The sequence below is a fragment of the Primulina huaijiensis genome, chromosome 14, assembly GCF_012295235.1.
Source record: "Primulina huaijiensis isolate GDHJ02 chromosome 14, ASM1229523v2, whole genome shotgun sequence".
Classification (NCBI taxonomy): Eukaryota; Viridiplantae; Streptophyta; class Magnoliopsida; order Lamiales; family Gesneriaceae; genus Primulina; species Primulina huaijiensis.
This window is the reverse complement of record NC_133319.1, coordinates 12130422-12143177: the sequence shown is the minus strand read 5'-3', so window position 1 is coordinate 12143177 and position 12756 is coordinate 12130422. Positions and strand designations below refer to the sequence as shown.

The 12756-nt window shown below is 35.1% G+C and overlaps 2 protein-coding genes across 2 annotated transcripts; one reads left to right on the top strand and one right to left on the bottom strand.

Annotated features, from left to right (window-relative positions):
- The first annotated feature begins 1235 nt into the window (after window positions 1-1235).
- On the top strand, window positions 1236-8647 carry LOC140956970 (V-type proton ATPase catalytic subunit A-like). The gene is made up of 20 exons (XM_073413979.1): window positions 1236-1526; window positions 2125-2251; window positions 2513-2568; window positions 2661-2717; window positions 2858-2969; window positions 3087-3124; window positions 3239-3340; window positions 3446-3502; window positions 3579-3650; window positions 3728-3829; window positions 3951-4013; window positions 4086-4218; window positions 4910-5016; window positions 5639-5833; window positions 5904-5990; window positions 6127-6231; window positions 7690-7787; window positions 7880-7958; window positions 8105-8193; window positions 8304-8647. The coding sequence occupies exons 1-20, from the start codon at window positions 1449-1451 to the stop codon at window positions 8416-8418; spliced, it is 1872 nt and encodes a 623-aa protein (XP_073270080.1). The 5' UTR covers window positions 1236-1448; the 3' UTR covers window positions 8419-8647.
- Window positions 8648-10026: 1379 nt separating this feature from the next.
- On the bottom strand, window positions 10027-12446 carry LOC140957928 (uncharacterized). The gene is made up of 3 exons (XM_073415352.1): window positions 12295-12446; window positions 11477-11626; window positions 10027-10502 (listed from the first exon to the last, which is right to left on the bottom strand). The coding sequence occupies exons 2-3, from the start codon at window positions 11619-11621 to the stop codon at window positions 10261-10263; spliced, it is 387 nt and encodes a 128-aa protein (XP_073271453.1). The 5' UTR covers window positions 11622-11626; window positions 12295-12446; the 3' UTR covers window positions 10027-10260.
- Window positions 12447-12756: the final 310 nt, after the last annotated feature.

The following is a 12756-nucleotide window of genomic DNA, read 5'->3' as shown; positions in this document are numbered from 1 at the left end:
CATCAAAGATATTGCAAGAAAATTCTGTAGGAAATTTTTACAATATCATTGAACCAAGTACCCAATTAATTATGTCATATACAGGGTAAATATTTAATTTTACTAAAAAAATTATTATTATAATTGATACAATCAAGTAACCAAAATAATTTAGCTCTGTTATATATAGACCAATAAAATTCATGACACGAGACATGTGTATATTCTTACAATAAAGGAGACCTTTGGGTCGTTTGAAATGCACCATCTCACACTTTATACAATTTACAACAAAAATACTAAGCTAATTGCAATTTACAGGGAAATAAACATGGGGAAACATTGAGTTGTTATCCACACCTTTGGTTATATATTCGAAAATACGAAATACAATTTCATCAAAAACTAGGGTCATTGTTAAGATCAATACTTCTAAGTCAAAAGCTATAGTTGTTAGCCAATGCAAAACTTTATTTTTTTATACTTGTTGCAGCGCAGAGTGCACCTACTTGGGTGCTAATGAGTCGGGCTGTTAGGCCCATGAGTCTTTGGAGGTACGTGTCTATTTGCTGGTGTTGTCTCATATCCTTTAGAGATCAGACGTCTTATCTTTTCCCTATCATCGACCATGTCCCAAGCAGAGACAGTATAACCCGTTAAGATCTGGTGTCACTATTTTACGGTCCACTTAGCAAACCAAATCAAATGACACCCCTGTGTGTAATTTTTTTTTTAAATATTCACGGAAGCACAAAGCTTCACACTAAACGACGAGTGGTTTACCTATTTGGGTGAAAACGGATCGGGCTACTAAGATCATGAATTCGGCAAAAAACTTGCATAGTGCTAGTGTTATCTCATATCACCTCAATAGTTTTATCATTTTTTTTGTCATAGAGCATAGATATCTTAGTCATTAAGATCTGTCGTCTTATTTTATAGTTCAACTAATCAATCAAATAAAACAATGTAACGTAAACAATTTGACGTATGAGAACTTTCAAAAAAATGAGTACTACTCTTATCTATAGCATGTTTAATCCAACATAATATACACATATTTTATTTTATTAAATATTAAAGATATTTACATAATAATAGGACTTGATTAAGTAATAACATATGTGCATTATGAATTATGAGACCTAGAAAGCAAGATATTTTTCTGTAAAATATATTTATATATAAATAATAAATAATATTAAAAATAAATCGGAAAAATTATTCCCATAGATATGTGTAATAATAACCACAAAGCCACTCCTATCATTCACTGTTTAGCAGAAGTGCATCAATCACAGCACGTTCCCTTTTTCTCCTTCTCTCGTACTTTCTCTTGATCGGTGATCGAGGTGCGTGTTCAGATTGGATCGCATAGGGTTGCTGAATCGCCGATCGGATCTCGTCAGTCCGGACTTGGTTCTACCGCTGATTGGTTGGTTTTGGATTCGATCTGTTTTGTTTGAAATATGCCGTATGCGTTCGGAGGTCCGTTGACAACCTTTGAGGATGCCGAGAAGGAAAGCGAGTACGGCTACGTTCGGAAGGTTCTTCCTCTTGCTGAGATTGCGCTTTGTTTAGCTCATTTTACACATGTTTAAGTCTGCTTCGACTTTCTTCAGATCGTTCTGATAGTTGATTCGTCGATTTGGAAATTGGAATGATTTTTTTACTCGTGCTACAAGTTACTTAAGATTTTCATTCAGTTTGTTTCTTATGTCGCAGTAATTCTGTTCATTTTACTTTGAGTGAGTTACTGCTGCTTTGGTTTCGAAGTTAAAGTTGCTGTCTTTAGTGGTGCTTATCCATGATCCTAGTTGTGACTATCCTAAACTGACTTGTTTAGATTACCTTTCCATTTTGTAAGAGTGTTGACCTCACTTTGTTGCGTTTGATTGGTTTTCTACATCTGGTTGGGCAGACTGTCTTAGTATAGAGAGAGGCAGCGACTTTATATAGGTTATAGAGATACTATTGGATTTTACCTTTATAGCCTACAATGCACAAAAAATGAGAAAATGGGGATATGTTTCTTGCTAATGAAATTATAACTGTAAAGTTTTAACACTTTACATTGACAAAGATTTTCATGTTAAAATAACACAAACATTTTTTATTGGATTATGCTTTACTCTTTTTCCATAGGTTTCTGGACCTGTGGTTGTTGCTGATGGAATGGGAGGAGCTGCTATGTATGAACTAGTTCGTGTCGGACATGACAAGCTTATAGGGGAAATCATTCGATTGGAAGGAGATTCTGCCACTATTCAAGGTTGTGTTTTGATTTCTTCATTCTATCCTTTCCATCGGCTTTTGCGGCTTTTGTTTTCTTTTGCAGCATTTAACCTTTTTCCAGACTGCACCCTCTTTTGTTATCTCATAGACCACACCATGCTAACCCCCTAACAACTCTTCAAGTCAAACAAGGATAGGAGAAAGTGCAACATCTCCTTTTTCTGCTTGTCTAGGTTTTAAAATACTAATAAATTATGGTGTGTGATTATTGGTTGTGGGTTGTGTTGTCTTGTTTCAGTATATGAAGAAACAGCTGGACTAATGGTGAATGATCCTGTTCTTCGTACACACAAGGTTCTAATATGACATCATTAACTCTTAGATTTTGAGATGTTTATTAGTTTTTCTAACAACTTGCTAATGTTGCACCCAAAAACCTTTTACAGCCTTTATCTGTGGAATTGGGTCCAGGAATTTTGGGAAATATATTTGATGGTATCCAGGTTTGAAATTTTTGCCAATTTCAAAATTTGAAACTGTTAAAGCATTGTCATATAGCAGCTGTTTTTTTTTTTATCGTTTAGTCTGTGAATGTTGCCTAATGGTGCCTTTTTCCTTTCTTGGGGTCAAACGCTCAATGCAGAGGCCTCTGAAAACAATTGCCATAAAATCTGGTGATGTTTATATTCCTCGCGGTGTATCTGTCCCTGCACTTGACAAAGATACTCTTTGGGAATTTAACCCAAAGAAAATAGGTCTCTGTTATTTATCTTTTTTTTGCTATTTTTGTTTAAATTCAACATTGTTTTGATGCTCAAATGAATTTTTTGTTTCTTGATCCCTTGATAAATTGTCTGGTATTTTCATGGCAGGAGAGGGAGATCTTTTGACTGGTGGTGACTTATTTGCGGTGAGTTTGACAGAAATATTGTCTGTAGAAACTGGATATTCTCCCAGTAAAATGCTATTGATAAGTTTATCAGTCTTTTTTTATATACATATTTGTGCAATAATCTCCATGCAGACTGTATTTGAGAACAGTTTGATGCAACATCATGTTGCACTTCCTCCTGATGCTATGGGAAAGATATCCTATATTGCACCTGCTGGCCAGTATTCATTGAAGGTTGGCCCCTTGCCAAACAACACACCATAGACACATATGAATCCTATTGTATTTTTTCAGGAAAATATATCAAATTCTAATGCATTAAGTTGTCTCTTATTGCAGGACACTGTCCTTGAGCTTGAGTTTCAAGGTGTAAATAAGAAATTCACCATGCTTCAGGTGAGCTTTTTCAATCGAGGAATATTTTGAATATGGGTTATTGTGTGAATTAATATAACAAGCATACTTATTGCAGAGTTGGCCTGTGCGTACTCCTAGGCCTGTAGCTTCAAAACTTGCTGCCGATACTCCTCTCTTGACCGGACAGGTGACCAATTTACTAGTTCAAACTTTGTTTCCATTTTTTACATTTTTTTTACATACTTATCACTTCTGTTCACTCAGCGTGTTCTTGATGCTCTATTCCCATCTGTACTTGGTGGTACCTGTGCCATTCCTGGTGCATTTGGCTGTGGAAAAACTGTTATTAGTCAGGCACTTTCGAAGGTGAACTTCATTGAGTTGCATAATTTATCGCATTTTTTTAAAAAAAAAATTGTTGAGCTTAAAATTTCATCACTTGCAAAACTTACTTGCTTCTGTCTTCTTCCACTTATATAAAATGCAGTATTCTAACTCCGACACTGTAGTCTACGTTGGTTGTGGAGAAAGAGGAAATGAAATGGCAGAGGTACACAGTTTACCACGTTGTTAATAGGCTCTTGTGGCATCATGAAGGGTTTAATCTGGATAACAACTACAGGTGCTTATGGATTTCCCACAATTGACAATGACACTGCCTGATGGTCGAGAGGAATCTGTCATGAAGCGTACGACACTGGTAGCTAATACATCAAATATGCCTGTGGCTGCTAGAGAGGCTTCAATTTACACAGGTAACTGAATATACCATCAGTTTGTGCTCTTGATGCATCTGTTGCTTTGAAAATACTTATGATGGTATTTTATCACATTCATCTAGAAGAAATTGATGACCTTTCTTGAAAGTAAAATGGAAGTGAGTTTTGCAATCTCTATTGAGCACCCTCCCCCAAAATATTTGCTGCCAGTAGCTGAATCTTTTTTTAAGGTTGATCAGCTATTTGTTGAAGTGTTATTCAATATTCAATATATGAGGTATCAACTTTATTACTGCTCAAAATCATTTCTTTTGCTCGAGTTGCGCCAATTTCTAATTTGCAGCCAGAGTACTGTTTCATCTGGGGAATTATGTATCTGGTGACACCGAGTGTTACCTCATTTCTATTTTTAGTATCATCAATTCTAGCTATTCTTGTTAGTTACTTGACTGCATCATTCATCCATGCAAGTCATTTAGTTCTAGGTTTTTGATCGATTATGGTTGATAATGAATGGAATATATATGCAAGTATGTAACTATGTATCTTGATCTTCTCAACCCCTTCAAACTGCTGTAGGGACTGACACTTCACATACATTTTACTTGGACCTGTTTAGAAATTTTTATTGTTTATTCAGCGACCACTTTTCTGTGCAATTCTTCTCTTTGACAATAAAGTTGTTAATGTTGTAGCTTAGTATTAAGAATAACTTGTGAATGCCCAGGAATCACCATAGCTGAATATTTTAGAGATATGGGCTACAATGTCAGTATGATGGCTGATTCAACTTCTCGATGGGCAGAGGCATTGCGAGAAATTTCTGGTCGTCTGGTACGTATCCATTTGATTGCTTCAGCGGGATTTGAATTATTGCTTGTTTGAGCATGACTTCTCTGGTTGTGGGTCATGATTTATCAATCGCTATAGATCATTGTGGATATTTGATATTTAATCCATGCTTAGCACGACTACAGGAGCAATCCCAAGTTCAAACCTTAGTGGTTCTGAATATCCTGGAAATTGATCATAACTTCAAATGCACTAAGGTCAATGAGTAGAAACACTTTCTCGTACACAATAATTATTTGGCTGGATTTTTTGTCTGGTCTGTATCCCACGTCAAGTTTAGTCATATGAGACCGGCCCCTCTTTTTCTCACTCGTACTTGGAAGCTTCTTTTTGTGATTTATGTTCAGATGTGCTTCTCCTTGAAGATAGTCTTCGCAACCAATTTTAGACATCTTTTCCCATGGTTTTCTCCTCATAGAACATATTACTTGTCACCTCAATTTTAAGAGAATAGAGGGGAGACCTAGCAAGTAATTCAGAAACTTAATTTATTAGTTCAGTTTCATTTCAGCAAGTTCCAGTTGAGTAGAGACGGGATTGTGTGATTCTTATGCATTTGGTTGTGTTATAATCTTTCTAATGCTGACCTTTCTACTTTTTACAGGCTGAAATGCCTGCAGACAGTGGATATCCTGCTTATTTGGCTGCGCGTTTGGCATCCTTCTATGAACGTGCTGGTAAAGTTAAATGTCTTGGTGGACCTGAAAGAACAGGAAGTGTCACAATTGTTGGTGCTGTTTCTCCTCCGGGAGGAGATTTCTCTGATCCTGTTACATCCGCAACTCTTAGTATTGTACAGGTAACATAAAGATTCATTTTATGTTAACCATACTATACTCTGTACACTCTCACGTGTTTCTGTGTTTCAGGTTTTTTGGGGTCTAGACAAAAAATTGGCACAGAGGAAACATTTTCCTTCTGTAAACTGGCTTATATCTTATTCTAAGTACTCTGGGGTACGATTTTTTCAATTAATCAACTATTGCGCAGTTTTATGCCTGTTTCTCTGCGCATGATTGCTCCTAAATCCTAATATTTTTACACTATGCTGAATTTTTTTTACTATGCTGAATTTTTTTTTTTACTTTTCAGGCCTTAGAATCCTTTTACGAGAAGTTTGATCCAGATTTTATCGATATCAGGACGAAAGCTCGTGAAGTGCTGCAAAGAGAGGATGACTTGAATGAAATCGTGCAGGTTTGTGCTGTTTTTAGTTCTGAATGATCTTTTTCATTACAAAGTAGGGTAAGACTGAACCACTGATTTTTATTTTTAGCTTTTGGGTGTGCCATGTGGGTCTAACATGATTAAGTTGTTTTCTATTATTCTGATGGGCGTAATCAGTCTAAGTTGCTAGTCTTTAAGACTTGGTACATTTCTCCACTCTCCTGTGAGAATATTATTGTGCAGTGCTAAAGAATTGTTAACATGTGAGAAGCAATTCCCATCACATTCTGTGTTCTATTACTAGAATAGAGATTATTGTATCTTTTTCATACGAGGCCATGTCCTTACTTTTCTAAGCTCTAATTCTGCTCTTCCCATTATAAGTATTACGTGTTGACTAGGGGTGTTCAGAAACTGAACCAAACTGTTTGGATTGGTTTCAAAATCAACCAAACCGTAAAAATTAGTTTTATTCAAGTTTTGGATAAAAATAAATCAAACCAAACCACTTACATTAACATAAAAAATCATGTCATAAATTTTGTTAATTTATTGTGATTTTTCTTAGATATAGATATATATTTTTTGATTTTAGTTTGTATTTTGTTATTAGTGAGCTTTATAACAATCAATTACATTGAGAATTTATTTATTGCAGATTTGATCCCAAATAAACATAACTACAACTCTAAAAATTTAGGTTTTTCTATAAGTCGCAAAATTCTGTAACTTGTATAAATATTTTAATATATGGTTTTTACTTATAACTATTCTAGTTCACGACCAAACAAAATGTTCAATCAACTTCTTTTAAACGTCAGTTGATATTTTTCTTTCAGACTACAATATTAATATTTCATGCTAATTCACTATGAAACTTAAAATCAGTCGTCCAAACGAGACCATACCAAACTGAAATTCATGATTTGGGTTGGTTTGATTTAGTTTGGTTATAAAAATTTCTTGGTTTGGTTTGAAATTACTTATAAATATGGTTTGGTTCTAATTTTTATCTAAAATGAACCAAATCGTAGTTTGAACACCCTTTAGTGTTGATCGAAATTTCTTATTCCAACCGGTAATAAATACCAGGCTTGTATTTCATTGAGTTATGCCATGAATTCATGATGAGAATTTTCCATATTATGAATTTGTTTCTTTTCTGAACTAAGTTCGGTGGATAAAACAACCTTTTAAAGCATGCATGTTCATTCGGTGAATGCTCTTTTGGTTTTGCTTAACAATACCAATCCACTATGTCTTTCGGGAACATGTTTATGCCTATCCTTTCATGTGACCGCATTCAATTCCTATTTTTTTCCCAAATGTCTGATACAGATTATTATCTGTATTACCCTGATTACATTAGTAGTATTAAAACAATCAAGAAGTGATGATTAGATGCAAGAACAGAAAATTAACAGTTTAAATTATATTAGTTTTATGTGATGGAATTGTAATTTAACTGAGTAGTTTTGCTTCTTGCAGCTTGTTGGAAAAGATGCTTTAGCTGAGTCGGATAAAATTACCCTGGAAACTGCAAAACTCTTGAGGGAGGACTATCTCGCCCAGAATGCATTTACCCCGTTAGTGCTTACCTATATATTTCAAATTCATTAGTGTCTTCCTCTCAAATGGTTGACTTGTCGGAGCCATATGTGTGTTTCGTTGGCTACAGATATGATAAATTTTGCCCATTCTACAAGTCAGTTTGGATGATGCGCAACATTATTCATTTCTACAATCTGGCTAATCAGGTAAAACTAGCAACTTGCAAGCACGTTTATTTTACTTATCCTCACTCTAAAACTTCTCATTTTTGTGTATTTTACGAGTGGTCTTTGCTCTATTATGCCTTGTGAGTGATGATATTTGTGTTGATGGTATGTGATTCCAAATGCAGGCGGTGGAGCGAGGAGCTGGTATGGATGGACAAAAGATAACTTACACCCTCATCAAGCATCGCTTAGGAGATTTGTTTTATCGTTTGGTGTAAGTCTACTTGTGGCCAAGGGCGAAATGTTTCACTTTTACGTGTAAATATATGTACAAAAACTCGTGTAGCTGTTAATTTCGAGCTTTTGTCTCTTGCGATTATGCAGTTCTCAGAAATTTGAGGATCCGGGGGAAGGAGAGGAAGCCCTGGTTGCTAAATTTAATAAACTGTTCGACGATTTGACCGCCGGTTTCCGCAATCTCGAGGATGAGACCCGGTGATGATGAATACCGCGGGCCTTTATTTACCTATTGAATTATGGTTCGTGTGCCTACTTTTATATTGTATTTTCTCTTGTCCCGGGATTTTTGGTGTTTGTAATAAGAAGGGGTCGACGAATATTTGTATTATTCTTTCTCCTACTTGAATAAGTTATAGCTCTGCCGGAGTGTAAGATGTGATCTGTAACATAGATCTGATTACGGCTCCTATCGTATTTGTTTAAACCAATCTAGGTACTATGAAATATTAAATTGTTGGTAAACTCAGAATGCTTCATAAACGCATTGATCTATACCTAAATATTCGAGTAAACGTTAACACATGCTTACATCGCACCCCGTCGTTGAGGTAAGTATATATACAAGCATTATACTTGATAAACATGATGTTTTTGTACTTATACACAAGTCCTATGGCATATACCAAGTTTAACGCCCACTTGGTGCTAAAAGAACCATCCTTTTCATATTTCCAAACGAGAATATTTTCACATTCTTCCGTTTTGGAACAGTAGGAACCTTCCGCATATGATCCAACAACATTTAACGAAAGCACGGAAAATCAAGTTCAACACAGAGGTGGTTGATCCTATTTGATAGTATTCTCAGATTGATCACCAGTTCTTTCATTAACGCTTGATCTTTTTGTTGAAACACCTAGTCCGCTGCTCCAGTTTTCGTCGTAACAAGTAGGATTGGATTGTAGCAACGTAAAGGATGGGTAGGGTGTTTTCAGTAGCAAATAAAATACAATGCATCATCAAAGTCGATCCCAAGTACTTGAAGAAGGAAATAGCTAGCTCGAGAGATGCATGAAGCTTGTCAAGCTCAGATTCAATTATTTTCAATTTAAGCTTCAACATAACACTAATTGTTAGCTTCAATTTGCGCGCAGTGGTAGGGCCAGAATATGATGTGGGGAGAAGGATCCGAAATAGAAAACTCTCAAAATTCCAGGAAGAACATAATCACTTTTCTCCTCTTAGAGAGACCAAAATGGAGGGACAATTGTTCCCACCTCCCCCTCGTTGTTCCAAAAAGAGAAGAAAAAAATCCAACCATCAAGTTATGTTCATGTCAATTCAAGAATAAGACCATGCCTGAAAACTTGCACAGGAATAGGTCGTTCCAAGAAATATTATCCTTATCCTTGAGCAAGTAAACTGAGGGTGCATATAATTCCCATCTTCGCTAAGTGTGATTGATTGTAATTTCATTTTTCTAAAGCTTGAATTATTTTTGCTTCATAGTGGTACTAAGCGACGAAGGTCATAATCAATTCAAAGTAATAGTAGACTTATGGTTTACTTCCCATTGTCTTTAGCTTTCTTAAAGGGTACTTTTCCGGGGGTTTAAAAAATATTAAAATATCTTCAAAAATGATTATTTTTCAATAAAAATTTTGTCAAGCTCTAGCCTGCCAAATTGGAACAGTTAGGAAACCTGGATTGAACCGGTTCTGTCCACCTTCAAAGCAGAACCAGCAGGTATGAATATGATTGGTATCATGTCTCTACCATCTTTAATTACCATTTCCAGTATCATGTCGGACATATGCCACACTACGAAACGAATTTTGAATATGCGTGGTGATAACTGGCAGAAAACTAAAAAAAGGTAGATATTCGAGCATAAATGGGTGCAAAATTAAGAAGATACAATTTTTCCTTGCATAGTTGCAACACAATAGTATCAAACACCTCATGCTAAGCAATGAGAAAAATAAAGTTTAAAGAAGCAGGGCAGATCATCATACAAACGGTTCCATAATATGCGACTTTACTTGAAGGGCAAAGGTCTACAACAGGTGAAATCGCACATGCTCTGGATTTGATTTGTTACTTAGCCAGGGCCAACTTTAGGAATGTCATAATGTTCACTCATATTAGCAAGATACTGATTGAAATCCTGAATGCGATCCCGGTGTGATTTATTAGATGTCTTAGCCAGCTTATGCGAGTCGATTTTCTCTCTTTGTTCTATATAGCGTCTCTCAGCTGGGGTGAGATGATCATACCAACGAGTGGAACTTTCATCCCCAAAGGTTTTTGCAGCATCTTCATCATTCAAGTCAGCTAATTGCTCTGAAATCCCAACAGTAAGTGAGAAACTTAGTAAAGCAGGGATAGATATTATAAAAAGCAGTACTAAAGAGTTAAAGTGAGAAAATCTACACCTCGAAAGGAAAAACAAAAAGCAATTTGGAAGCGGGTACATTCACACACCAACTTACCCTTTTCAAACAAATTGGAGATGACAATTTGCATGATAGATATTGAAAACATAACCGTAAGACGATTCAAACATTTGAACAAGACCAACCATATGCCTATCATTATGACTCAGTTCATGATCAAGCAATGCAAAGAAATTCAAGCCAAATATTTTACAATATCAGGAGCTTTTAGGTTTGAGACAACACTAATAGCAGATATGTCAACTAAGATTCAAGTACTCAAAAGTTTAACACAGCTTTTGCCTGCCAAACATGTACCAAAAACCACTGCAAATCATTCCTGGCTATAAAACGTATAAAGATAACAAATTAATAATCTTTCTCTTGAGTAGCCCTCCCCCAGGTACCTTCGTCACAAGTTATTGGCATGTACCAAAAACCACTGCAAATCATTCGACTATAAAACATATAATGATAACAAATTAATAATCTTTCTCATGAGTATCCATCCTTCCTCCAAGGGCTTTCCTCACAAGTTATGGGTTGCTCCCTGACAATGAAGGATTTTAGGAAACTAGCGAAGGGGTCAATCCCAGAAGGTTCATTAGCAAAATATCCTTTCTTGCTCTATGTTTTCTCATGCTTACAGGTATATATTTGACTAAAAGAACCACGAAATACCAGTAAACTAAGTTATCTCTACGAAAAGCATTTCCATTGAAAAAGAACACAACAATTGAAAATTAAGACATTAATCCACACTTCATTAAAAAAAGTCATTAATCCACAGACGGAAAAAGCATGTTTTCATCTCTTATATCACACAAGCATTGAAAAAAATGTTGCCAGATGGTGCCAGAAAATTTAATTAATCAAACTAACTTCCAGATAATTCACTCTCAATGGCTTGAGGAATTTGCTCGTATTCCTTCTTTTGCTTCTTCTTCTTCATCCCACTCGCCTTCACATCCAGAGCCTTGCCCTTAAGTTTCAGCTTCCCAGTGACAACATTATCATATGCAGACATCTCGCCTGCCAATAGGATTAACTAAAATGTCAAATCTTAAGACAATAATCAGCTACAAAGTTCAGATATCCCAAATTGAAGGTAGAAAACGAGTGAGCAAATGAAACAAAGATGTATTTATTTCAATCGTGCAGGAAGAAATTAGCCTACCTGAAAAAAAGTTTAAAAAAATGTGAAAAACATTAATTTTTTCAAAGTTTGGCAACAGAAAAACCAAAATATATGAGAACCAAACAATAAAGAAATCTACTTTACTTAAGAAATCATTATTCAAATTTGTATACAAAAACTTATTTGTTCTCTAAACATATTAGAATCAAAATTCAAAATAAGTTCTTTCATGCAATCAAATAAATAAACCTCGGTCTCAAATTAAAATAAAAAAATAGTCACAAAAAATCATTACTTTTAAAAAGAGTATTTCCCAAGTTCAAACTTCATAGCCTTGCAATACCTGTAAATCCCAATCAATTCAATTTGAGCACTGAACCGGCAGCAAAGTAAATTTCAGATACATATCATATGGATTTTCTTGCTGCCACTTTTCCAAAAAAATCTCAATTCCCATAATCAGAGTCATTACATCCAACAATTCACCCCGATGGACCCAAGAATTTTGTACCGAAACTTTAACGTCTAAAAAAATTTTTTTAAAAAAAACTTGTGTCAATACCTGTAAAGCGTTCCAGATGACGAAGAGATCTGCTGTGTTGGGATTTTGCTAAATTATTGAAGACGACGATTTTGGGGAAAAGGAAGAGAGCGTCGCGGGGGTTTCATGAATAAACAGGATTGGGCAACCTGGAATCGATTATTATTTTCATACCGTAAATTTATAATAATAGAGTCCTTATTTATTTTTTGTTAAAATATTTTTTCAAAAAAAATTATTTTATAAAAACTCATTACATATATCAACTAGAAAAAAAAAAAAAAAAAAAACCCTTCAAAATACATAGTTTTACTCATGAAACTAATGTAATTTTTATGTTTTTTTTTATATATGTTGTAATTTTTAATTTTCTAATACGTTAAGACATTTTAATTATTTTTTGATGATGTGTGAACATGTAGCCATTAACTTTTATTGTACATCGGGTAAACTCACAATCTAAAGCAATAACTTGCGAATTAC